Below are 27,523 nucleotides of genomic sequence, written 5' to 3'. Positions count from 1 at the left end.
TAGAGACATACATACACTAACCTACCTGACATACACTGACCTCACCTACCTGACATACACTGACCTCACCTACCTGACATACACTGACCTCACCTACCTGACATACACTGACCTCACCTTCCTGACATACACTGACCTCACCTATCTGACATACACTGACCTCACCTATCTGACATACACTGACCTCACCTATCTGACATACACTGACCTCACCTACTTGACATACACTGACATACACTGACCTCACCTACCTGACATACATAGACCTACCAGACATACATACACTGACCTCACCTACCTGACATACACTGACCTCACCTACCTGACATAGATAGAACTACCGGACATACATACACTGACCTACCTGACATAGATAGACCTACCGGACATACATACATGGAACTACCGGACATACATACACTGACCTACCTAACATACATACACTGACCTACCTGACATACATAGAACAGAGGAGACAGACTTCATGTGTCCCGCAGTTCAGCTCAGCCTCAGCCGTAGTGTGCGTTGTGCGGCGCGCCCATCATGTGTCACAACAGGCAGCCAGAGGAGGAGAGGAGAGCCGCCTGCCCGAGCGCAGAGCGGGAATCTCACAGTGATGTGGGGCTGCGGCGTCATTGTAATTCCCGCCTTCTGGAGCCTGCAGCGCCTATGATGGACGTCACAAGTCCCGCGGTGCCGGAATTGGACTAGTGGGACGTCCATCATAGGCGCTGCAGGCTCCAGAAAGCGGGACCTGCTATGGCACTCGGCCGCACTCGGTGGCGCTCGGGGTCAGATAGATGGTGCATTCCTGAGACCCGGGGCTTTTCGGGGACCCATTCGGGGCTCCAGCCCCCCCTCCCAATGCCTCTGGGGGTGGTATTGCTATATACAGTGGTGTCAGTCTAGCAATATGAACGTGCTTACAGGAGAAGAGGAAGAAAAAGTGAGCTCACCTGTAGAGTTCCTGCTCCTTCATTGTTCAGTCATAGATTGCCTCCATGAGCATCTGTGGGGGATCCTCAAACGGAAGGTGGAGGAGCTCAAGGTCTCCAACATCCACCAGCTCTGTGATGTCGTCATGGAGGAGGGGAAGAGACTCCAGTGGCAACCTGTGAAGCTCTGGTGAACTCCATGCCCAAGAGGGTTAAGGCAGTGCTGGAAAATAATGGTGGACTGGGATGGTCAGTGTGCTGCTGTTTCTCCTACCCCAGCTCTACCGACTAAGACTGGGATGCCATTAAAGTTCATGGCCCGGATTCACAAAGCACTTACGCTGACGTATCTCGAGATACGCCGCGTAAGTGTAAATATGCGCCGTCGTATCTATGCGTCGTGCCCACAAAACTAGATACGCCTGAAAATAGGCTTCATCCCACCGACGTAACTTGCCTACGCCGTCGTATCGTGGGCGCATATTTACGCCGGGCGCATTTGCCGCTCCCATAGATTTTCTATGCACATATGCAAATGAGGGAGATGCGCCGATTCACAAACGTAGTTGCGCCCGGCGCATAATATACACGGTTTGCGTAAGTCGTACGTCCGGCGTAAAGTTATTCCCCATAGATGAGGCGCAACTCATGCAAAGGTATGGACCAGGGAACACAAGCCGTCGTATCTTTTGTCGTTTATGTTGTACGTGAATATGACTAGGCGTAGGTTCCGTTCACGTCGTAGGCAGTGATTCGACGTATCTTAGGCAGTTGTCTCAACGTGATTCTGAGCATGCGCACTGGGATGCGGCCACGGGACGGCGCATGCGCCGTTCGTTTTAAGTACTTCTATGGCGCTTGGCCCATCATTTGCATGGGGTCACGCCTCATTAGCATGGCTCACGCCCACTTCCACCTACGCTGGCTTACGCCGAGGAAACCCAGCATATCTCTAAGGCCCCGTACACACGACAGAGTTTCTCGGCAGAATTCAGCGAGAAACTCGGTCAGAGCCGGATTCTGCAGAGAAACTCTGTCGTGTGTACACTTTCGGCCCGATGGAGCCGCCGAGGAACTCGTCGAGAAAATAGAGAACATGTTCTCTATTTTCTCGTTGTTCTATGGGAGAACTCGGCCCGCCGAGCTCCTCGGCGGCTTCAGGGCTGAACTCGCCGAGGAACTCGATGTGTTTGGCACGCCGAGTTCCTCGGCCGTGTGTACGGGGCCTAACAGCGAGTGGGAGCAAGTGCTTTGTGAATCCAGTGCTTGCCTCTGTGCGCTGCGCCGGCGTAGCGTAAAAGAGATACGCTACGGCGGCATAAATATGCACCGATGTATGTGAATCCGGGCCTATGTGCGTGTAAAGGCAGGTGTCCCAATACTTTTGACAATATAGTGTATATTATAATGAAGGTTTTTGTGCCCGGAGTTTACTTTTAAATTAGTTTAGTGTTAGAGTCTCCTCTCTCTCTGCCCTCCTTTTCCCTCTTCATATCTTTATAACTGTTTGTCTTCTGCGTAGGAGTGTGAAAATGTTAAAACTTTCGGTTTAGCGAAACATTTGAGCTTTTTATATCACGTACGTTAGCAAGTGTTCGCCACAACGTGTTTAAACACCAAACGCCGGGGGACACAGAGAGGTAGTGGAAGGCAAATCCGCTTTTGTGGCGTTTATTATATTCATGTTTTTTTTTTCCCCTTTTCAAATCTGTGTAGTGTTGTTCAAATTACAGTAGGATTAGATGAGATTAAAGTAATCTGTGCCCTAGAGGAGCGCTAATCTTATTTGTGGATTTATAAGGAAGACGGGTCGCTTGTCATGAAGTAGATTTGATGTATTGTCGGATTACCTGTTCAGTGGAAAAAGAAAAAAAAAAGTCCTTCCTAAAATTACGTAAAAAATAAAATCATTATACTTAAAAATATCAAGTATTTTTGACCAAATATTTGGTCAAAAATTAGGTTGTGAGGGCGTGCAAACCCGCTAAATATAGTGGCCCAGATTCACGTAGAACCGGGCAAATCTGCGGCGGTGTAACGTATGACATTTACGTTACGCCACCGCAAGTTTTACGGGCAAGTGCTTGATTCACAAAGCACTTGCCTGTAAAGTTGCGGCGGCTTAGCGTAAATCCCCCGGCGCAAGCCCGCCTAATTCAAATGATCCCGGTAGGGGGCGTGGATCATTTAAATTAGGCGCGTTCCCGCGCCGAACGTACTGCGCATGCGCCGTCCCTAAAATTTCCCGACGTGCATTGCGCTAAATGACGTCGCAACGACGTATTGGTTTCGACGTGAACGTAAATTACGTCCAGCCGTATTCGCGAACGACTTACGCAAACGACGTAAAAAATTCAAATTTCGACGCGGGAACGACGTCCATACTTAACATTGCGTGCGCCTCCTAATAGCAGGAGCAGCCTTACGCCGAAAAAGCCTTAACAAAAACGACGTAAAAAACGAACGCCGGGCGCACGTACGTTTGTGAATCGGCGTATCTAGGAAATTAGCATATTCTATGCCGACAACAACGGAAGCATCCCTAGCAGCCAAAGTTATATTGCACACAATTCTACGCCGCCGCAATCAAGTTACGTCTGTGGAGGAAGCCTATTTTTTCAGCGTAACTGCCTTTGTGAATCGGCGTAACGCTATGCGGGCACGGAATTCAACATTTTTTTCTTTTGTCTTTTTTTTTTAATAATTGATTTTTTTTTAGTGTTTTTTTTTTTAACTACTTCAACCCCCCCCCCCCCCCGGAACAATTTACCCCCTTCCTGACCGGAGCACTTTTTGCGATTGAGCTTCAACCACTTCAGCCCCGGACCATTTGGCTGGCCAATGTCCAGAGCACTGTTTGGGATTCGGCACTGCGTCGCTTTAACTGACAATTGCGCGATCGTGCGACGTGGCTCTCAAAAAAATCGGCGTCCTTTTTTTCCCCCACAAATAGAGCTTCCTTTTGGTGGTATTTGATCAGCTCTGCGGTTTTTATTTTCTGAGCTATAAACAAAAAAAGAACAGCAATTTTGAAAAAAAAAAGCAATATTTTTTACTATAATAAATATCATATGCTATTGTGTACAAGTGTAATAGCTGTGATTGGCCACAGCTATCACATGGTATAGGTCAGCTGAAATTGGCCCTGTAACGTGTTTTTTTTTTTTTTTTTGCACGATAAACAAAAAAAGACAGACAATTAAATAGTATTTTTTTTTACTTTTTGCTATAATAAATATACCCCTAAAAATATTGACATTTATTTTTCCTCAGTTTAGGTCGATATGTATTCTTCTACATATTTTTGGTAAAAAAAAACGCAATAGGCGTTTATTGATTGGTTTGCACAAAAGTTATAGGCCCGGATTCACATATGCCGCCATAGCGTATCTTCTTTACGCTACGCCGACGCAGCGCAGAGAGGCAAGCACCGAATTCACAAAGCACTTGCCACCAAATCTGCGCTGTGTTTCTTAGGCCCCATACAGACGACCGAACATGTCCGGACCAGTTTCAGCAGACATGTTCGGTCGTCTGTACAGCCGAGCGGACAGGATTCCAGCGTACATTTGCCCGCCGGGCCTTTTTCGAGCGGGCAAATATTTCTAAACATGTTTAGAAACAGCCCGCTGGAATCCTGTCCGTCGGACATGTTCGGTCGTCTGTACAGACCTACCGTACATGTCCGAGCGGCCGCCATCCCTCGCATGCGTCGAATGACTTTGACGCATGCGTGGAAGCATTTAACTGCCAGGGCCGCGCACGTCGCCGCGTCATCGTCGCGGCGACGGCGCGGCCTCGTCGCCGCGTATCGAGTACGCGCGAATTTCTGTATGATGGTGTGTACAGCCATCATACAGAAATCTCCGGGCAGACATGTACGCTGAAAACGGTCCGGCGGACCGTTTTCATCGTACATGTTTGCTCGTCTGTACGCGGCCTTAGGCGTAAGTCGTCGTAAGTGGAAGTGAGTGTGAGCCATGCAAATGAGGCGTGACCCCATGCAAATGATGGGCCGAGCGCCATTAAAGCTACGAATAATGAACGCTGCATGCGCCGTCCCGTGGACGCATCCAGTGCGCATGCTCAGAATCACGTCGGAACTACTCCCTAAGATACGCCTGATCACTGCCTACGACGTGAACGTAACCTACGCCCAGCCCTATTCACGTACAACGTAAACGACAAAAGATACAACGGCTTGTGTTCCCTGGTCCATACCTTAGCATGGGTTGCGCCTCATATATGGGGAATAACTTTACGCCGGACGTACGACTTACGCAAACCGCGTATATTATGCGCCGGGTGCAAGTACGTTCGTGAATCGACGTATCTCCCTCGTTTCCATATTTGAATAGGAAATCAATGGGAGCGCCACATATGTTCAGCGTAAATTTGCGCCCATGATACGCCGGCGTAGGCAAGTTACGTCGGTCGGATGAAGCTTATTTTTAGGCGTATCTCAGTTTGTGGGCATGCCGCATAGATACGACGGCGCATATTTGCACTTACGCGGCGTATCTCGAGAGTGCTTTGTGAATCCGGGCCATAGCGTCTACAAAATAGGGGATCGTTTTATGGCATTTTTATATAAAAATTTTTTTTACTAGTAATGGCGGCGATCTGCGATTTTTATCGTGACTGCGGTATTATGGCAGACGCATCGGACACTTTTGATGCCATTTTGGGACCATTGTCATTGATACGGCGATCAGTGCTATAAAAATGTACCGATTACTGTGTAAATGACACTGGCAGTGAATGGGTTAACCACTAGGGGGCGATGAAGGGGTTACTTTTGTCCTAGGGGGTGATTCTAAATGTAGGGGGGATGGGCTACAAGTGACACAACAGTGATCGCTGCTCCCGATGACTGGGAGCAGTAGTTCACTGTCCTGTCAATAGGCAGAACAGGGAAATGCCTTGTTTACATTGGCATCTCCCCGTTCTGCAGCTCCGTGACACGATCTCTGGACACCGGCGGACATGCGCGCCTGCACAGCGGGAAATTCAAAGCAACGTACAGGTACATTGCTTTGCCCAGCCATGCCATTCTGCCGACGTATATCGTCGTTAGATGGTCGGCAAGTGGTTAATCCCGACACCCCCTGCTTTGGTATGGAAAAGGAAAAAGTCCTGGAAGACGCACATCTCTGAAAAACCCAGTAAGAAGGTGTTTGACAGCCTCAGCCCAGGCTCCAACCAGGCCACACCGGCAACGCGTTTCACTCCACCCACGGAGCTTATGAGGGACCCTGGGTTTCCACAGTCACCATCAGTTGGGAGTCACCATAAGTTAAGTGGGTGGTCAGTTAACCACAGCTTAACCACTTAAGCCCCGGACCTTTAGGTAGCTAAATGCCCAGGCCAGGTTTTGCGATTCGGCACTGCGTCGCTTTAACAGACAATTGCGCGGTCGTGCGACGTGGCTCCCAAACAAAATTGGCGTCCTTTTCCCCCCACAAATAGAGCTTTCTTTTGGTGGTATTTGATCGCCTCTGCGTTTTTTTGTTTTTGCGCTATAAACAAAAATAGAGCGACAATTTTGAAAAAAATTCAATATTTTTTACTTTTTGCTATAATAAATATCCCCAAAAACATATATAAAAAAAATGTTTTCCTCAGTTTAGGCCGATACGTATTCTTCTACCTATTTTTGGTAAAAAAAATTGCAATAGGCGTTTATCGATTGGTTTGCGCAAAATCTATAGCGTTTACAAAATAGGGGATAGTTTTATTGCATTTTTATTAATTATTATTTTTTTACTACTAACGGCGGCGATCAGCGATTTTTTTTCGTGACTGCGACATTATGGCGGACACTTCGGACAATTTTGACACATTTTTGGGACCATTGTCATTTTCACAGCAAAAAATGCATTTAAATTGCATTGTTTATTGTGAAAATGACAGTTGCAGTTTGGGAGTTAACCACAGGGGGCGCTGTAGGAGTTAGTGTTCACTTAGTGTGTGTTTACAACTGTAGGGGGGTGTGGCTGTAGGTCTGACGTCATCGATCGAGTCTCCCTATAAAGGGGATCACTCGATCGATGCGCCGCCAAAGTGAAGCACGGGGAAGCCGTGTTTACATACGGCTCTCCCCGTTCTTCAGCTCTGGGGAGCGATCGCGACGGAGCGGCTATAAACGAATAGCCGCGCCGTCGTCCCGGATCGCTCCCCGCGAGAATCCGACCGCCGCATGTAGCGGGGGGGGGGGGTCCCGATCGGACCCCCGACCCACGGAAAGGCAAGGACGTACCTGTACGCCCATTTGCCTGTACGTGCCATTCTGTGGACGTACATATACATGCGGCGGTCGGGAAGTGGTTAAGGTAGCCAGTAAACAGTGGGAAAAAGACCTAGCAATCAAATTATCAAAAGAAGATTGGGAACGAGTACTAGTCTCCCATATCCATAAAGGATCCACTAACGTATCCGCACAGGAAAACGGGTTAAAAATGTATGCGAAATGATACAGGACTCCGACTGTAATCCATAAGTACCACCCTACTACCTCCCCACTATGTTCGAGATGTAACACAGCCCAGGGAACAATGCTTCATATTTGGTGGGAATGCCCACTGATACAACCTTATTGGAAAGAAATTCACTGCTTAATTCCCCTGATTACAACTTACACCCCAGAATACACACCAGCACAATACCTACTTCACCATACATCCTTACCCCAGTCGGCCTACAGTAAATCCCTCACCCTTCACCTAATCAACGTGGCCAAAATGTGCATTCCTTTACACTGGAAAGACCACTCCCCCCTACCATTGCAGAATGGCTCAAATGTATTGGCAGGATAGCGGAGATGGAAGACTTAATCCAGCAGGCTAGAGACACCCCAATAAAATATAGCAAAACACGAGCCTGCTGGACACACTTTACGAAATCCGCTGAATTCAATCACCTCTCAAAATGACCATAAAGCTTGACCTGGAGGAACCTACACAGAACAAAATGCTGAACCGCAACAAAATATTCAGTATCCTCCCCCCTCCCCATGTTCCCAGCCTACCCATAACCTCCTGAATATTAGGGTGACCCGCATTTTGCAGTTCTGTCCCGGGTCCCAGGCACCTTCATTCCAGGACAATACAGTGTTTCCCGTAATGAAACTGACACAGCCACCCGATGAGAGAGGGGGGGGGGGGGGGGTAGAGCCCGTGGGTGCTGGTATGGACTGAGGGGGGGGGCACTAGTTTTTTTTTTGCTTTTTCTTTTTTTCTAATTGCCGGGTGCGAGCAAATTGCAACCGTGAGTCAATTTAAATGTGATTTGACTCTTTATTCTTTAGAAATTGTATTTTTGTGTTCTATACATGGTACACATGCCCCACTTTACAGGCAGACTAAGGGGACCCCCCAGGCACTATATTTAGAGGAATTGTTCATTTTTATTGTTGCACTTTAAGCATCATTAGAATCACTGCTCCTGAAAAACGTTAAAATTGGCAAATTTTTGTGAAGGAGGGAGTCCCTGAATGGCAGTTTGGAAATGTGGTCACCCTACTGAATATCCCCTCTGAGAGCCGGTAAACTTAATTTACTAAACCCTGCTGCTACCACCTCCGCCCATTCACAGTATGATCCCAACAGGGGTGAATGGGTGCTTCGGTGGCACAAGCGGCCTCCCCAAATACTCTATTTCCATTTTAAAGTACGTCCTTGGCATTATGCATACACTAAACAGGTACTGGGCATGTCCCTCATGTTATACTCAGTCTACATAAAGAGACATGCCTACAAGTATGATTATGCTCACTATTGTTTTGTATTACTGTGGATGTACTCACACTGTTTGTAACTGTACTTATGTGATCTGATTTTATATCTCAATTCGTGTACCATATCTTTCTTAACTATAAAAATATTGAAACAAACAAAAAAAAATACAGCTTAAGGAACCCCTAGCCATCCCCGGAGGGACCCCAGGTTTCCACAGACATTATCAGTTGGGAGGCACCATCTGTTGGGGAGTCAGTTAACCACAGCTCAAGGAACCCTAAGCCACCCCTGGAGGGACCTTAGGTTTCCACAGGCGCCATCAGTTGGGAAGCACAATCAGATGAGGGGTCAGTTAACCACAGCTCAAGGAACCCTTAGCCACCCCATGAGGGACGCTAGGTTTCCACAGGCACCATCAGTTGGGAGGCACAATCAGTTGAGGGGTCAGTTAACCACAGCTCAAGGAACCCTTAACCACCACTGGAGGGACCCTAGGTTTCCACAGGCACCATCACTTGGGAGGCACAATCAGTTGAGGGGTCAGTTAACCACAGCTCAAGGAACCCTTAGCCACCCCATGAGGGACGCTAGGTTTCCACAGTCACCATCAGTTAGGAGGCACCATCTGTTGGGGAGTCAGTTAACCACAGCTCAAGGAACCCTTAGCCACCCCATGAGGGATGCTAGGTTTCCATAGGCACCATCAGTTGGGAGGCACCATCTGTTGGGGAGTCAGTTAACCACAGCTCAAGGAACCCTTAGCCACCCCATGAGGGACGCTAGGTTTCCACAGGCACCATCAGTTGGGAGGCACAATCAGTTGGGTCAAGGAACCCTTAGCCACCCCATGAGGGACGCTTGGTTTCCATAGGCATCATCAGTTGGGAGGTCAGGTAACCAGAGCTCAAGGAACCCTTAGCCACCCCATGAGGGACGCTAGGTTTCCATAGGCACCATCAGTTGGGAGGTCAGGTAACCAGAGCTCAAGGAACCCCTAGCCACCTCTGGAGAGACCTTAGGTTTTTACAGAACCCTGGTTGAGAATTATGTTTTAAAGACTACATTGGTCAGTTTAAAGTTATATAACATGCATTTTATAAAAAAAAGACATCCAATCTCTTATCTTGTCTTGATGTGTTCTTCTTGCAGATGATGTAGAAGGAACCAAACCTAGCGAAAGTGCCCAACAAGAAGAGGCTGCAAGTGAGGAGACCAAGGCGGACCAAGAAAATGCCTGAACACATTGAAATGTTTCCCGTTATCTCCTCTTGGACTCCATTGTTTCGCCCCTTATGACCCACTCTACCCGTTCTCTCGACCCCCCTTTCCCCCCTTTCTCCTCCTCACGTGGGTTCCTCCACCTCACCCCTCGCCCCTATTCTATCTCTCTCTCTCTGTGTGGCAGATTCTATAACAGGCAGGAAAGTTTCAGTCAAACAGTGTGGCTTAAACATTTTTTTAAGTGTTTTCTTGGTGTTGTTATGGCGAGTTATCCAGTATGGTCCAATCAATTCATTTTGGAAACTCTTGCACTGTATCCAAGTTTAATACCGCCTCCCGTGATCTATCTCTCTGTTACACTGTGTGCAATGTACTCCTCCCGGTTCCAGATCTTTCCAGTGAAAAAAAAAAGGCGTCTTTTATTTTTGTTTCTGTTCTCTTTTTTTTTAATTCTCAGTTTTTTTTGTTCCTCTTCAATGTGATGGAATGAACTTATCAAAAAACGAAAAAAAAAAACGTAAAAAAAAGAATTATTAGCCCTCCCTACAGTTTGTTTTCCAAAAATAAAGCGATGTGCCAATTAGCGTATATAACCGTCCGCCCCCGTGTGTGTTACTTGTCCTTTTCTTGATCTGTTGACGTTTGATGCCACGCCAAAACACTTTTGCTTCCTGCCGATCTTTCCCACTGTATCTCTGAACTTAGCTCCCTGTGTTGTGAATGAAGAAGTCACTTTAATGGCATTGAGAATGTACGGTTTTTGATTTGTAGCGCACACGGAGGTAATAAATAGTTCTCGGTTCTCAGCCGTGTCCTGTGCAATGTCTTCCAGAGATTGCGAGAATGTAAACAAAGGGCCAGGTTCTGCTAATGTAATACCCAATTCAAGTCCAACTTTTGGCAAGACTTGGAAGTGTGTAGGGTTTAAACGTTTGTTCCTCTGGGTTCCCCGTTGGGAATTTTGCATCCCTTCCTACCTTTGTTCAGGTCTCTATTCCAAAAAGTGATGTCCTCAGTTGGACAGAGGTTCTTAATCTCATGCTACCAAAACTCAAAAAACCTTTGGACTTGGGGAACACAGAGGAACCGAGGTTCCAACCCTACACACTTCCAAAACTCCCTCAATAGAATAAGTTTGTATTTGGACAGTTATGGGGTGGCACTTCACTTCTTTTCCCTAAAGTGAACAATAAGGCCTCGTACACACGTTGGACCGTTGATGGACCGTTTTCATCGGTCAAAACCGATCGTGTGTGGGCCCCATAGGTTATTTATCCTATGTGGGCGCGACGGACCATCAGTCAGCTTCATCGGTTAACCGATGAGATAGGTCCTTCAGACCATTCTCATCGAATGGACTGATCGTGTGTACGAGGCTTAAGGACACCAAGTAGATGGAAGTTGTCCCTAGCCCAGAAGCTGAGGAACACAGGCCTTTTTAGTAAAGTGAATCTGCTTGCAGAGTGGCACACAGAAGAAAGTTTTCTTGCTAACAAAAGGCTGTAAAAAAAATAATAATAATAATAAATATGATTTCTTTTTCACTTTAGGCTTTCTTTAAAGTCCAAAGGTTTTTAACCTCTGTCCAGCTCAAAATTTGTCCTAGTTCAGAAGTTGAGGAGCATAGACCTTTACTCAAGTGAATCTGGTTTCAGAGAGGCACTGGCAATGGCATTGGCTTTGCCATTAATCTATCATTGTTTGGCTTTCTTTTCCAGGAAGTAATGGGAAATCCTAGTTGGACAGAGGTTCTAAAAGTTCTCATGCATCCAAAACTCATAAAACCTTTGGACTTAAAGTGGAGGTTCACCCTAAAACAATTATCTAACATTACATCCAGCATACTAACGACATGTACAGTATGCAGTTATTTTTTTTTTTTCGCCGTACATACCGTTATATTGTTATTTTCCCCCCAGCTTCCGGGTTCTGATTCCCGCGGGACTGGGCGTTCCTATCCCTGGGTTAGATGATTGACGTCTGGTGAAAAACTTCCCATAGCGCACAAGGCGCGTCACCAGTTTTTCATAAATAGCCAACCTGCAAATCGGCTCTATATGGCGCCTGCGCAGTCAGCTCTACACGGCGGGCGCAGGCGCCGTATAGCGCCGACTCGCAAGTCGGCTATTTACGAAAACTGGTGACGCGCCTTGTGCGCCATGGGAAGTTTTTCACCAGACGTCAATCATCTAACCCAGGGGTTGGAACGCCCAGTCCCGTGGGAATCAGAACCCGGAAGCCAGGGGGAAAATAACAATATAACGGTATGTACGGCGGAAAAAAAAAATACCAGCATACTGTACATGTCGTTAGTATGCTGGATGTAATGTTAGATAATTGTTTTAGGGTGAACCTCCACTTTAAGGCTGGGTTCACACTAGTGTGAATTTCGATGTGGCTTTCGCCGCATCCAATTCGCATGACAGGAGATTGTGACCAGATCTCTATGGAGCCAGTTCACGCATGTCCGTGGTGGCTGCGAAGCAGCTTGCACAGGAGTCCTATGCATCTTTGGCTCAGTTTCAGGTCCAAATTCACGCAAAAATTTGGCCCCGATTCGTCCTTGAAACAAAAAACAGGGACACACAGGACCCCTGCTGTGAGCCGCATCTGGAAGCAGTGTGAACCCAGCCTGAAAGTAAGCCTAAAGTGAAAAGTAAATCATATTTATTTTTTTAATTCTTACAACATTTTGTTAGAAAGAAAATCTTCTTATGTGTGCCTCTCTGCAAGCAGATTCACTTTACTAAAGGCTTGTGTTCCTCAACTTCTGGGCTAAGGCCAATTTCCATCACCTTGATGTCCTCATTGTCCACTGTAAGGAAAAGAACTGAAGTGCCACACCATAACAGTTCAAATACAATATTATTGTATAATTGGAGTTGTGGAAGTGTGTAGGGTTGGAACCTCAGTTCCTCTGTGTTCCCCCATTTTGGATTTTGCTTCACTTCCTGTTTGACTTTCTAAGTGATGGGAAATCCCAGATGGACAGAGGTTCTAAACGTTTTCATGCATCCAAAACTCATAAAACCTTTGGACTTAAGTCTGGGTTCACATCCAATTACTAAAGGCTTGTGTTCCTCAACTTCTGGGCTAAGGCCAATTTCCAACACCTTGGTGTCCTTATTGGCCACTGTAGGGAAAAGAACTGAAGTGCCACACCATAACTGTCCAAATACAAGCTTATTGTATAGCGGGAGTTTTGGAAGTGTGTAGGGTTGGAACCTCATTTTGGATTTGTTCCCCATTTTGGATTTTACTTCACTTCCTGACCCTGTTTGGCATTTTTCACCAGGAAGTGATGGGGAATCTCCTCAGTTGTACAGAGGTTCTAAACCTTCTCATGCATCCAAAACTCATAAAACCTTTGGACTTGAAAGTAATGCCGTGTACATACGGCCGGACTTTCCATCGGAAAAAGCTCCGTCGGAATTTCTGACGGAAAAATAGAGAACCCGTTCTCTATCTAAGTCTGTCGGAAATTCCGACAGAAATACTCCAATGGGGCATACACACGGTCGGAATATCCGACCAAAAGCTGCAATCTGACTTTTTCTGTCGAAAATTCCGACCGTGTGCTTATGCGGCATAAGCCTAAAGTGAAAAAGTGCCTCTCTGCAAGCAGATTCAGTTTACTAAAAACTTGAGTTTCTCAACTCCTGGGTTAGGGACAATTTCTATCCCTTTATTTAAATTGGTGTGTTCCTATTGGCCAGTGTAATGAGTAGCATTGAAGTGTCATGCCATAATAGTCGAAATACAAATTTATTCTATTGAGAGAGTTTCGAAAGAGTGTAGGGTTGGAACCTCTGTGTTCTTTATTGGGATTTTTACTTTACTTCCTTTCCCTTTTCGGGTCTCTCTCCCAGGAAGTGATGGGAAATTTCAATCGGACAGATGTTCTAAACATTCTCATTCACCCAAAACTCACAAAACATTTGGCATTTTTTTTTCCTTACAACCTTTTGTTAGCAAAAAAAAGAAAAAATGTATGTGTGCCTCTACAAGCAGATTTAGGCCTCGTACACACGACCGAGAAACTCGACAGAATCCATCAAGAAACTTGGTGGGAGAGCTTTTTTGCCGAGGAAAACAGTCGTGTGTACGTTTTTTGTCGAGGAACTCGACGAGAAAAAAAGAGAACAAGTTCTGTTTTTCCTCGACGGGAGTCTCAAGTTCCTCGTCGGGCTGGTTTTCGACGAGAAACTTGAGCGTGTGTATGCTAAGAAACCCTCGCATGCTCAGACCAAAGTATGAGACGGGAGTAAAAGTAGCGTTTGTAATGGAGATAACACATTTTTCATGCTGTAACAGACTAAAAAGTGCAAATCGTCTCTGACCAAACTTTTACTTAACATGCAGTAACATGAGATTAGAAAAAGCAGCCCCAAGGGTTGTGCCAGTGGAATCGAACTTCCCCTGGCGTTGTATGTGTTGTACGTCACCGCGTTTGAGAACGAGGAGATTTGGTCTTGACAGTGTGTACGCAAAGCAATCTTGTCGAGTTCCTCGACAAGCCTAACAAGGAACTCGTCGAGGAAAACGATGTGTCTCGCCCGACGAGTTTCTCGGTCGTGTGTACGAGGCCTTAATTTACTAAAGGCTTGTGTTCCTCAACTTCTGGTCAAGGCCAATTTCCATCCCCTAGTCCAAAGAGGGTGTCCTTATTGGTCAGTGTAATGAGTAGCATTGAAGTACCATACCATAATAGTCCAAATACAAGTTTATTTTATTGAGGGAGTTTTGGAAGTGTGTGGGGTTGGAACCTCAGTTCCTCTGTGTTCCCCATTGGGGATCTTACTTAATTTCTTGACACGTTTCAGGTCTGTATTCCAGGAAGTTGTGGGAAATCTCTGCAATTGGACAGATGTTCTAAACCTTCTCATTCACCCAAAACTCAAAAAAAATTGGGAATTTTGATTTTTTTTTCTTTATAACCTTAATTTAGCAAAAAAAAATTCTTCTTTGTGCCTTTCTGCAAGCAGATTCACTTTACCAAAGGCTTGTGTTCCTCAACTTCTGGTCAAGGCCAATTTCCATCCCCTTGTCCAAAGAGGGTGTCCTTATTGGCCAGTGTAATGAGTAACATTGAAGTGTCATGCCATAATAATTCAAATTCAAATTTATTCTATTGAGGGAGTTTTGGAAGTGTGTAGGGTTGGAAGCCCGGTTCCTCTCTGTTCCCCATTGGGGATTTCACTTAATTTCTTGACACTTTTCAGGTCTCTGTCCCAGGAAGTTGTGGGAAATCTCTGCAATTGGACAGATGTTCTAAACCTTTTCATGCATCCAAAATTAAAAAAATGTTGGGACTTTTGAAGTTTTTTTCTTTATAACCTTTTTTTTTAGCAAGAAAACCTTCTTCTGTGTGACTCTCGGTAAGCAGATTCACTTTACTAAAGGCTTGTGTTCTGCAATTCCTGGTCTAGGGACAATTTCCATCCCCTTGTCCAATATGGGTGTCCTTATTGGCCACTGTAATGAGTAGATTGATAGATATGATAGATAGATGATAGATTATTGGCAAAGCCAATGCCATAGAGCAGGGGTAGGCAACCTCGACACTCCAGCTGTGGTGAAACTACAAGTCCCATGAGACATTGCAAGACCCTGACAATCACAGGTATGACTCCTAGAGGCAGAGGCACGATGGGATTTGTAGTTTCAAAACAGCTGGAGTGCCGAGGTTACCTATCCCTGCCATAGAGTGCCTCTCTGAAACCAGATTAGCTTGAGTAAAGCTAAGGAGCTTGGAGCTTAGGACATACTGACACCATAACGCAAATTCGCAAATGGAAGAAACAAAAAATAACTGTCACTCCCACCCTCGGTCTGGGGCTCCATACAAGATCTCACCTCGTGGAGGTCCAATGATCATGAGAACGGTGAGGAATCTGCCCAGAACTACACAGGAGAATCTTGTCAATGATCTCAGCTGGGACCAAAGTCACCAAGAAAACAATTGGTAACACACTACGCCGTAAAAGGACTGAAATCCTGCAGCGCCCGCAAGGTCCCCCTGCTCAGGAAATCACATGTACAGTCCGTCTGAAGTTTGCTAATGAACATCTGAATGATTCAGAGGAGAACTGGGGGAAAGTGTTGGGGTCAGATGAGACCAAAATCAAGCTCTTTGGCATCAACTCAACTTTGGAGGAGGAGGAATGCTGCCTATGACCCCAAGAACACCACCCCCCACCGTCCAACATTGAGGTGGAAATATTATGCTTTGGGGGTGTTTTTATGCTAAGGGGACAGGACAACTTCACTGCATCAAAGGGATGATGGACGAGGCCATGTACCATCAAATCTTGGGTGAGAACCTCCTTCCCCCAACCAGGGCATTGAAAATGGGTTGTGGATGGGTATTCCAGCATAAATACTGCAGCTGCTGACTTTTAAAATAAGGACACTTACCTGTTCAGGGCGCCCACGATGTCGGCACCTGAAGCCGATCTCTGCCTTGGCTCTCGGATGCTGCTGCCGCCATCTTCGGTGAGGGAATCAGGAAGATAAGCCTTGCGGCTTCACTTCCTGGTTCCCTACTGCGCATGCGCGACTCGCGTTGCGCAATGCCACTGGTCCCTGCTGTCTTCTGGTCCCTGTGTGTCTACCAGAAGACAGCGGGGGGGGGGGGCGCAGGACGTGGCGTAGACTCCCGCAGATAATGCGGCTATCTATGCCCGGAAGTGGGTGCAAATACCTGTGTAAAGCCTCGTACACGTGCACAGTTTTCCGGTTTTCTTGGCAAGAAAGCTGCTGGCAGAGCTTTCTTGCCGAGTAAACCGAGCGTGTGTACGAGGCTTTGAGGATTCTCCTCAAGAAAACTGCCCAGAATCTTGACGAGAAAAATAGAGAACCTGCGCTCTATTTTCTCGTCGTGAGATTCTCGGCAGTGTTTTCCTGCCGAGAAACCCGAGCATGTGTATACTTACCTCTCCATGGTAGCTTCCAAGGAATAGGTAGGGTGAAGCAAGATGGCGGCGACAGCGGTCGTGCCATTCAAAAGAATGGCGGTTCTTTTGAATTGGAGTGTTTGTACACTCGGCCGGCAAGAGAATCTTGCCAAAAATCTCATTAGGAAAAACGATGTTTTTTTCCTGTCGAGATTCTGGGCCGTGTGTACAGGGCTTTAGACAGGTATCTGCTCCCCCCTTCCCCCTGTAAGCTGCCAAATGTGACACCGGAGGCAGCACTGTATCCTGGCCCAGGCCTAGGGCAGCACTTTGCAGGGGGGCAGCACGGAAAGGGTCCCCGCCGGCTTGTGCTACACTGTTAAGCCTCGTACACACGAGGGGACATGTCCGATGAAAACGGTCCGCGGACCGTTTTCATCGGGCTTGTCCGCTCGGAGATTTCTGTCTGATGGTTGTACACACCATCAAACAGAAATCCGCGCGGACACGATATGCGGTGACGTCGCCGCGACAATGACGTGGCGACGTGCGTGGTCCTGGAAGGTCAGTGCTTCCACGCATGCGTCGAATCACTTTGACGCATGCGAGGGCTTCGGCCGAGCGGACATGTCCGGTGAGTCGTACAGATGACCGAACATGTCCGACGGACAGGCTTCCAGCGGACATGTTTCTTAGCATGCTAAGAAACATTTGTCTGCTGGAAACCTGTCCGATCCGCCGGAAAATTGTCCGGTCGGCCGTACAGAGGACCGAACCTGTCCGCAGAAACTGGTCCGACGGACCAGTTTCAGCAGACATGTTCAGTCGTGTGTACGAGGCCTTAGTGTAGTGCCAGTCTTATGGGCCGGACTGGGCTCAGAGGCAAATTAGTCCAGCGCCCCCATAAAGCGGCCGCACTGCTTCCGGTATGTGGATGGCCGGCATTCCGCAACTGTGGGGGCGCTGCTTCTAATTTTGACTGTCCTATCATCCTGGACCACAAACCTTCCTCACTGTGCTATATGTTTTCTGCTGCACCATTGGTATGGTTATATCTTCTTAGTCCTCTCCATAAAATTATCAGAAATTTTTGCTTTATGTAGAACTACTTTTTTTTTCATTTTGGATAGAGTAAGGGAGGGTTATAGCCCCTGTCAGTTTATTTTTTGCCATCCCTGTCCTATTCCCATTCTCTTCACTTCCTACCCCATAGCCAAAGAGGAAGTGAGAGGAAATCTATGCAAATTAAGGGAATCCATTGCCCCCCCCCAGGCTCTCAGAACTAGTGTTCCTACTCAAAAAGTGGGGCGGGGCTAGGGTTTAGGGCCAGTCTTAAACTGAAAGGGGTGTGGCCTTGACAGGAAGGGGTGGGTCATATTTAAATTAGGGGGTGCACGAGTTTAGTCAGGCCTATAGGGCAGCACAAAACCTAAATACACCACTGACCGGAGGGTTGCAGGAATCCAGACAGCGGAGGTTCCATTTTATGTGTGGACCTCCGCTTTAATGGTCCTGGAGTGGCCTAGCCAGTCTCCAGACCTTAATCCCATAGAAAATATGTGGGGGGAGCTGAAGGTTCGAGTTACCAAACATCAGCCTCAAAACCTTAATGACTTGGAGAGGATCTGCAAAGAGGAGTGGAACGAAATCCCTCCTGAGATGTGTGGAGACCTGGTGACCAACTACAAGAAATGTCTGACCTCTGTGCTTCCCAACAAGGGATTCTCCACCAACTACTAAGTCATGTTTTGTGAAGGGGTCGAATACTTTTTTCACTTATTAAAATGCAAATCAATTGATAACTTTTTTGAAAAGCGTTTTTCTGGATATTTTTGTTGTTCTTCTGTCTCCCACTGTTAAAATAAACCGACCATTAAAATTATAGACTGATCATTTCTTTGTCGGTAAGCAAACGTACAAAATCAGCAGGGGGTCAAATACGTTTTCCCCTCGCTGTATTCAAAGCAAGCAAATAATTATTGCGCCAAAATGTACCTCTACAGTGTACCCCAATGTACTGAAGGGTGCATTCTCTTTATTGTGTTGGTTCCCACTGCACAAAATGCATTGACAGCCCTTTCATTTGAAATGGGCTGCCTACGGCAACTAGGGTGACCACATTTCCAAACTACCATTCAGGGACACCCTCCCTTCCCAAAAATCTGATTGTGCTGTAACGAATCACAGCACAGTGATTGGACACAAGAGGCGGGATTTATGATTTCTCCAATCACAAGCAGGGGCGGGATTGTGCTCCTCCAGGCAATTCCAGCCAGGACAAGTACTGTCAGTGAGTAAAGTGGTGATGTGGCGGCCTTTTTTGGGGGCATCAGATTGGCCCTGGGGGGTGGCTGTGTCAGTTCCATTCTGGGACACTGTATTGTCCTGGAATGAATGTGCCCGGGATAGACCTGCAAAATGTGGGACTGTCCCAGGCAATCCGGGACACGTGGTCACCCTAAGTCGGCAACGGTCCTCAATGCTCAAAGACATGTGCGATCTGGCACACTGCATTGTGGTGTGAATGGGCCCTTAGTGGAAAAATAGACATCTTGTGAGACCTTCTTTTAAGCTGGACCCACTTTGATTCCATAAAGACTTTATTGAAAAAAATTTGAAGATAACATAAGCAAAAAAATGACTCAGTGAGCCCAATCAGGAAAATATACAGTACAGGTAGATTTCAACAGACCGTAAAATTAGTATGTTAATCATCTCTATACAGTAAGCTGAATGGTAGATGAGGAAGCGGTGTTTGGGCATTTATATCCTAGGAGAGGGAACATTGGACCCACTTTTAAAATATTAAACTGACTGAGAGGTTTCATTTATTATAAAAAAAGAAGAAAAGATGATCTTTTTGCTGCAAAACACTAAGGGCCAGATTCAGAAAGCATTTACGTCGGCATATCTCCAGATACGCCGCCGTAATTTCAAATGTGCGCCGTCGCATCTTTGCGCCGATTCAGAAAGTGAGATACGTCCAAAAACATGGCTTCAGCCTTCCGACGTAACTTGCCTACGCCGGCGTAATCGTGGGCGCATAGTTACGCTGGACGCATTCGGTGTTCCCATTATAAATATGCAAATTACCTAGATACACCGATTCACGAACGTACTTGCGCCCGGCGTATTAATATACGCTGTTTACGTAAGGCGTACATAAAGCAGGGGTAAGTCATGTTAAGGTATGGATGTCGGAATGACCGTCGAAATTTACGTTGTTTACGTAAGTCGTACGTGAATAGGGCTGTGCGTAAGTTACTGTCCTGCAATTGACATGTCTGTCCTGGGTCCCGGGCACCTTCATTCCGGGACAATATAATGTCCCGGAATGAAATAGAGGACACAGCCACCCCCCTACTAACTAATAACTACATTTACGGAACTGGTTGCTAGGGCCAGCCCTGCCTGGAATCTTGCAACCAGTGACAATTTACTCTCAGACAGTGAGACTGGGAGCGAGGCCTGCGCCTAGTGCAGCACTGCTGTCCCCACCCGCCCCGGCACCAAACGGCAAGCAGCGGGGACTGGTGTGATCTTCACTCTCCAGATAGTGACGCCACTCCTTCTATGCACGTGGCTCATGCAGTGAGTGACAGCAGCACTGCATCTGGTGGCAGGCTATGGGTGGCAAGCGGCACTGCATCTAGTGGCAAGTGGCACATTCACCTGACAAATAACCCGCTGCCAAATTCCCCATCAACCCCGAGACTAAGTTTCCCCCTGCCCCCCCCCCCCTCATCTTTTTTTTGGGAAGGTGAGAGAGGGTGTGTGTCCCTGAATGGCAGTTTGGAAATGTAGTAACCCTAAAGAGCATATGTGCTTGGGGTCTTTGGTTGGAAAGCGGGGTCCCAGAGGGTGGGGGGGGGTCGGTTGCCCCCCCTCTGTAAAGGCTGCAAGCGGCCTCAGGTGGTTGACCTGAGGGCCTGAATCTGAGTGAAGCTGAACCCAGAGGTCCTGCAGAGCTGACTGGAAGGGAGTCACACCAGGAAGGATCTGATTCTGCCAACAGTGAGTACAGAGCTGTATCATAGGGCCTGTCCTGTAAGGTCAACCCCTTCACCTAGAAGAGTCAGTGGACGGGTGTCAGCCGAAGGGAATGCTAGTGAGTGTCCTGAAGATAAAGCAGTACATCGAGTCGGTCGCTAGAGCATGCAAAGGACTTACTTCTTCCACATAAGTGGCAGTATGGTATAACAGAGAGTCTGTTACTACATGTAGCACCCTCTACCTTTAGGTAGGTGCTAGAATAGGATTTGTCTGTGTTTAAACTATCAGTGCAGGCAAATTTAGGCAGGCCTGTGCTTTAGTCTAGGCCTGTTTTGATCTGGGGCTGGGAGTGTTTAGTGCAGTAGTGGGTGTCACCACCTGTACTCTGACTTTGAAGCGCCACCCCTGCTTTCAGGAAGAATGTTCTGGAGAAGAGGCTGGGCCTGAAGTTGGAGTTGCAGGCTGCTCATGTGCGGGGCTCTGACCAATCCCCATTTGGTATTGGCAGGGGGCAGGCCCCCCATATAAGCTGAGGTCACATGCTGCTAGGGGGGATTCTGTCGGGGCAGGAGAAGTGAGAATGGCGTTTTAGGCGGCTGTTGCTGGGTATCCCCACAAGGGGGATGCACCGAATGTGGAGGAGTGTCGAAGGAGCTGCTAAGATGTGTGCTTCTACCATGAACTTGGGGCAGAAGAAGGTCAGTGTGTCTACTACAGTGGAGAACTGGAGCAAGAGGAAGATTGTGGAGAGTAGCACAAATTGCTGCGGCCAAGGAGCGCAGGAATTGCAGATTGGACTGGCTGGGAGCAGTAGTCCATTTGTTGCCATGTGCTATTAGAACTGCTAGGCCGTCGGGGAGAGGTACTGACTGTATGCCTCTGGCCTAGTAAAGCACTCAGGTAACATCATCCAAGAGACTGTGTAGCTACTAAAATCACTGAGTTGCCGGGGAGAGGTATTGCATACCTCTGGCTTAGTGATTTGCTCAAGCAACGCCACTCAAGAGGCCAAGTGAGAGTTGTCTTCACCTGTACATAGTTCCAGTTGGAGTATCCCATTCATCCCTTCTCCCATCCAAGTTCCAACAATAAATATCCCCCCCAAAAACAAACACCCTGGACCAGGGCCGTCTCAATAGCATCATGGGCCCCTGGGCAATGTAATGCTCTGGGTCCCCTACAATGAAGACAGCGCACGTATATAGACATCAAGGCCCGGATTCAGAAACAACTTACGACGACGTATCTCCAGATACGCCGTCGTAAGTCTGAATGTGAGTCGTCGTATCTTGGCGCCTGATTCAAAGAATCAGATACGCCCAAATTTGTCCAAGATACGACTGACGTAAGTCTCTTATGCCATCGTATCTTGGGTGCATATTTACGCTGGCTGTTAAGGGCGCTTCCGTATATTTCCGCGTCGAATATGCAAATGAGGTAGATACGCCGATTCAGAAACGTACTTGCGCCCGTCGGATTTAGCTATGCCGTTTACGCAAGGCATCGGTCCGGCGTAACTTTACCCCTCATAAAGCAGGGGTAAGTCATGTTAGGTATGGACGTCGGAAACGTCGGAACATCGTCGTATTTTACGTCGGTTTTTGTGTAAGTCGTACGTGAATGGGGATGGGCGTAGGTTACGTTCACGTCGACTAAGCATTGAGCCGGCGTAACTTAGGGAGAAAATTCGACGTGATACTGAGCATGCGCGCGCATGCGCCGTTGGTTAGGCGCGTCATTTACGTGGGGTCCCGATTCATTTCCATACAACACGCCCCCTACCATCCTTCTTTGAATTACGCGGGCTTACGCTACGCCGCCGTAACTTTGGGCGCAAGTTCTTTGTGAATACGGTACTCGCCTCTCTAAGTTATGGCGGCGTAGCGTATATGAGATACGCTACGCCAGCAGAAACTTAGGCCATTCTTTCTGAATCCGGGCCCAAGTTGGTAGAAGGCAGACAAGCGGAGCTCCGCTTTGACTACATGAACAATCATTCTGTAAAGCAAAGAAACACATGCACTTCCGCAGGTGGGCTCTCAGTGCTGCTGACTCAGCAGCTCCCACTCCAGCTCACTGGCGCTCCAGACCCTGCCCCTCCCTGCTGGCTGTGAAATAATAGATATCGTTCTGCACAGTATACTGCTGCCAGCCTGCCTCCCCTGTGTATCTATCACTCTCAGTGCCATTATGGGGCACCCGATTTCGGGGCAGCGTGGGCCAGGACCAGCTGCTTTGGGGAAAGTACAGGGGCCCCCTATGCAGCTGGGGCCCCTGGGCTATGCCCAGGTGTGCCCACTCATTAAGACAGCCCTGCCCTGGACTGATCATTGAGTGATGAGCAAACGGGAGGAAGGAGGGATGTGTGAAAACCCCCAGCGGCTGCAAATTAATCAAAGGGAGGCCCAGGGAAGCCTACACACAGCAAGCTCTATGGGGACAGCGCTACACAGATAAGGGACCAAGTGAGTTTAATTACCACCTTAATCAGCCACAGAACCTGAGTAATTAATATGTGTTCGGTTTCAAAGGGACGAGTTGGCAACCCTATGTGGCACCATCTACAATCTTTCGATGAGTTTGCTAATCTACCTTTCTTACTGGTATTGTCTGTCCTTGTAAGTCAGCTTATCTGGCTGATCGCAGCTTATCTGGTAGAGAGCGAGGTATATCTGATAATCAAGGCTGAGCAGACACGCAGATTGCTTGCCCTAGGTTGCTGCGTGTTATTGCACCTTGACAGTTTCCAAATATACCGAGCTCCAATCTTCTGGTAGAGGAAAACTGGCAATAGAGGGTTCAAATCTCTGATTCAGATCTCCGCATGAACCAGTCATGATTCAAAACATCTACAGCAGGGGCGTCGGGAGGGGGGTGGCTAGCTGTGGCTGAAGCCCTGAATGTGACCCCGTAAAGCCCCGAGTCTCACGGTGGCAGGACTGCATTATTAGCCACAAGCCTTTGAGCGAGTGGCGATCTGATCCCGAGCGCCGCCGAATGTGGCCGATGATGGACGTCCCACTGGTCCAATGCCACGACCGTCCATCATAGGCGCTGCACTGACTCCAGAAGGCGGGAATTACAATACGGACGCTGCGCCGGCGCCACATCCCTGCTCGGCGCTCGGATGGGCCACGGGCGGCTCTTCTCTCCTCTCGACCTGAGCTCTCCTCTCCTCAAGGCTCCTCGGCTCTCCTCCCCTCCAGCCAGGCTCCTCGGCTCTCTGACGGAATGACTGCTTGCTGCTGTGACACCGCTGAGCTGAGATAGGTCAGAACCGTCAGACAGTGTAATAATGTGTATGTAAATGTCAGTGTAGGTTGGGCAATGTAGGTAGGTCAGTGTAGGTAGGTCAGTGTATGTCAGGTAGGTCAGCGTAGGTAGGTCAGCGTATGTAGGTAACTACCATCAGTGCAGGTAGGTCAGTGTATGTAGGTCAGGTAGGTCACGTGCTAGCCAAAAAAAAAGCCTGCAACACATATAAACCATTTCTGCAGACAGTGATGGTTTTACCACTGCCACCTATTTTAAGAGCACTGATAGGAATGCCTTTATTCCAAGTGACAGTTGTCATCATGTCACTTGGCTTAGAGCTGTGCCCAAGGGGCAATTCCTTCGTCTGAAAAGGAACTGCAGTAAACATAACGTTTTCCTTGATCAGGCTAAGGTCCTTACTGAACGTTTTGTTGAAAAGGGTTATGACCGAAGTTCCTTAATTGACACTTTGGATTTGGTGACCCAAACCAATCGTGAGGATTTACTTTGTATTAAATCCCGAGATGACCAAAGTGGAAGTTACAAAACTCCTTTTGTGACTGATTATTGCTGCCAACATGCCAGTGTTAAACATATCATCAGTAAACACTGGCATGTGCTTAAGAGTGACAAAATCTTGGGTGCTATACTACCTGATAAACCCCGTGTTATTTTCAGGGGTTCAACATCCTTGAAAGATAAGTTGGCCCCCAATGTCTTGGATCCACCCAGGATTCCTTCCATGTTTTTATCTGGCTTGGTGGGTTTTTTCAAATGCGGCAAATGTAATGTTTGTGCTGTCAATCGCCAAATCTCTAAGAAAACCACCAGCTTTGGTTCTAGACATTCAAACAAGAGGTTTCCAATAGAAACATTCATCACCTGCTCTACGGTGGGAGTGGTTTATCTACTTCAATGTCCTTGCGGACTCCAATATGTGGGAAGGACTAAACGTCCCCTCCACATACGTTTGAATGAACACCTCACGAACATCTGTAATGGTTTCCCAAATCATTCTGTGTCCAAACATTATTTGTTGGCTCACAATAAGGACCCTGTGGGCACAATTTTTCTGGGAATTGAAAAATTTCAGGCACACTGGAGAGGGAGTGATTTGGTGAGGAGCATCTCAAGATCTGAGATGATGTGGATTCACCAATTAAAATGTTATGAACCTCACGGTATGAACATAGAGGTAGATGTCAATTGTTTTATTGATAATGCTTAGGCGCAGGATATCTACCTTATCAGTTATTTTATCCGAATATTTTTGTCTTTTTTAACATTTTTTATATGTTTTTTAACAAATATGTTTTATATGTTTCATATATGTTTTTTTATCAATACTGCATATTTTTAGTATTTGCAGTTTTTTTTAACTGGGTCATCATTGGCAGGTAATGGTCTTTCCACACTTGCCTTCATTGTATTTGTCTCTTTAATAAATTAATATCATTAATATTACCTTTTGGTTATAGATATTAATGATGGTGCTATTTGGGTTGCTGAATAAGCACCAGTCTCAGAAGATATGTATCAGTTTTCTCTTTTTTTTGGCAATATTCTGACTGTTATTATATTTTCTTTGACTTTATACATCCCCTGATTGTACTTTATTGTAATGTTGCTATCGCGCTGGCCAAATAGACACCAGTCTCAGAGGATTTATATTAACTTTTTAAGATTATTCCTTTTTGGTCCATTAGTTATGTTTTTTGAGCGTTACATATTTAGTGTTTCCTCCACGGTCCCTTGAAGAGATAATATCTAAGGTTTCCGTTGTTGGATATGTTTTCACAACAGCTTAGGACTTTATGTGCAATAATATTTGTTTTCCCTGACTGTTGCCCTCAAGCAAGATGGCGGACGGGCGATCTTCAGAGACTGCTGTCTAGTTGATTCCCCGCCCATTTTTCGTATATATGCGGTGACGCAGAACGTCTCCTCATTCCCGTGACCACGTCTAGAGTAGACGAAACGTAGGGAGGCGACGTGCTGACGTCACCGCGATTTGAGGATTTGTTCTGACACGCCGGCCGGCTTTTTCTCTCTCTGCTGACATTTCTGTACCTAACTGTAAGTGATACTATTTTTTTAATAAATACCCATACGATATCACGCCATGTTAGTTCTCTTTCCTCCCCTTATACATTGGATTTACTGCATCTCCTGTTCCATCGGCTGAGACGCTCCATTGCTGTCCACTGTGTATATCCCTTATGCTCTGACTGATCCTGATGGATCCTATGCTCTGGTAAGGGTCAGTGTGTGTACTGGTGGTGGTTTTTTATGTTCACACTGTCTGTTGCCAGTCACAGGGGGATACACTTAAGTGTTTGATTCAACACAGATTTACACTATATGAGTTTCCTTTTTTTCTGGTTGCTATTTTAATGGATTGGTGACCCCGGGAGGGACCGTTTATACAAACAAGTTCTTCTTCAACACACCCAGCGATTTCAGCTTGACTAGGTCCGTTGGGACCTTCGTTTGTGGTAAGGGTCAGCAAGTTGCATTTTTCCACATTGGAGCCAGACTTCACTTTATTGCTTGGGGCGTCACGCTCCTAATTTGTTTTTCACTTGGACTATTGACCATTTGTTTTTATTTATATGAACCACACTATCTTGATTGGTATTTTCACACAGCCTTTTGTCATTTGAAGGCCTTCAATTATTATTATTTTAGCGCTACTCCATTTTTTTGTATAAGATTTTATGTTAGTATAACATTTTTGAGTTAGCAGCTTGTTCACCATTTATTATTTTCATTGGTAAGCGCACTTTTTCCTCTTTTATATCTATTGTTCGTATACACACATAGTGCAGCTACTCGGTGTTTGCAATAAGCACCAATACTATAGCCCTTATGGATATCTTTACCTTCAGAGCTACTCGAGTGGTCAATTCAGAGGGGGTATTTGAGACCTTTAAAGAGGGCGATAATGATTTGGGTGGCCTCTTTATGAGACTCAAAAATCTAACCATTGCAGAGCTTCATACTCAATGGGATGTCATATTTCTGGATGCTTATATCAAGCAGGAGATGGTTCCCAGGAGTTTGAGGTGGGAAATTGCCCCTCAAAAGGGTGACACTGACTTGGAGGGGTGGTTCAAGCATTTTAATGATGCCGGTCTGAGTCTACTTAAATTTTTGGGGGACCGCAAAACCATCAAACTTAAAAGACTGGATGATGAGATCACTCTTATTAAGGAGAAGTTAACCCCTTTCATGTCTAGTGAGGAATATACAGCCAAATCACAAAGCCTCCTAAAAATTCTTGAAAAAGAAGAAAGGGAGCAAAAAATCAAAAAAAAGAAGAAATTTAACAGAGACTTTGGAGATTACCATAGTAATATCGTCTTTGAGTGGCAAAAGAAACTATTGGCTGAAGCCACCGTTTCCTTGAATCCAGCAATGGAAATCACCCCTTCGTATTCTGTGCCAAACAGTAATATCATTAGTGGTTCCAATGTACCTCAGGGTC

The 27,523-nt window shown here is 46.6% G+C and overlaps 1 protein-coding gene across 1 annotated transcript in view; it reads left to right on the top strand.

The window, feature by feature from the left end:
- The window catches only part of GAP43 (growth associated protein 43), a 131,045-nt gene extending 120,350 nt beyond the window's left edge, over positions 1-10,695 (top strand). Inside the window, exon 3 of the mRNA XM_040339119.1 lies at positions 9,821-10,695. Coding sequence (XP_040195053.1) covers positions 9,821-9,909 — 89 coding nt within the window. The 3' untranslated portion in view covers positions 9,910-10,695. The remainder of the gene's footprint in view (positions 1-9,820) is intronic.
- The last annotated feature ends 16,828 nt before the right edge of the window (positions 10,696-27,523 follow it).

Source organism: Rana temporaria, chromosome 2 (assembly GCF_905171775.1).
Source record: "Rana temporaria chromosome 2, aRanTem1.1, whole genome shotgun sequence".
NCBI lineage: Eukaryota > Metazoa > Chordata > Amphibia > Anura > Ranidae > Rana > Rana temporaria.
The sequence above is the reverse complement of the archived record's forward strand: the minus strand, read 5'-3'. Positions and strand labels throughout refer to the sequence as shown.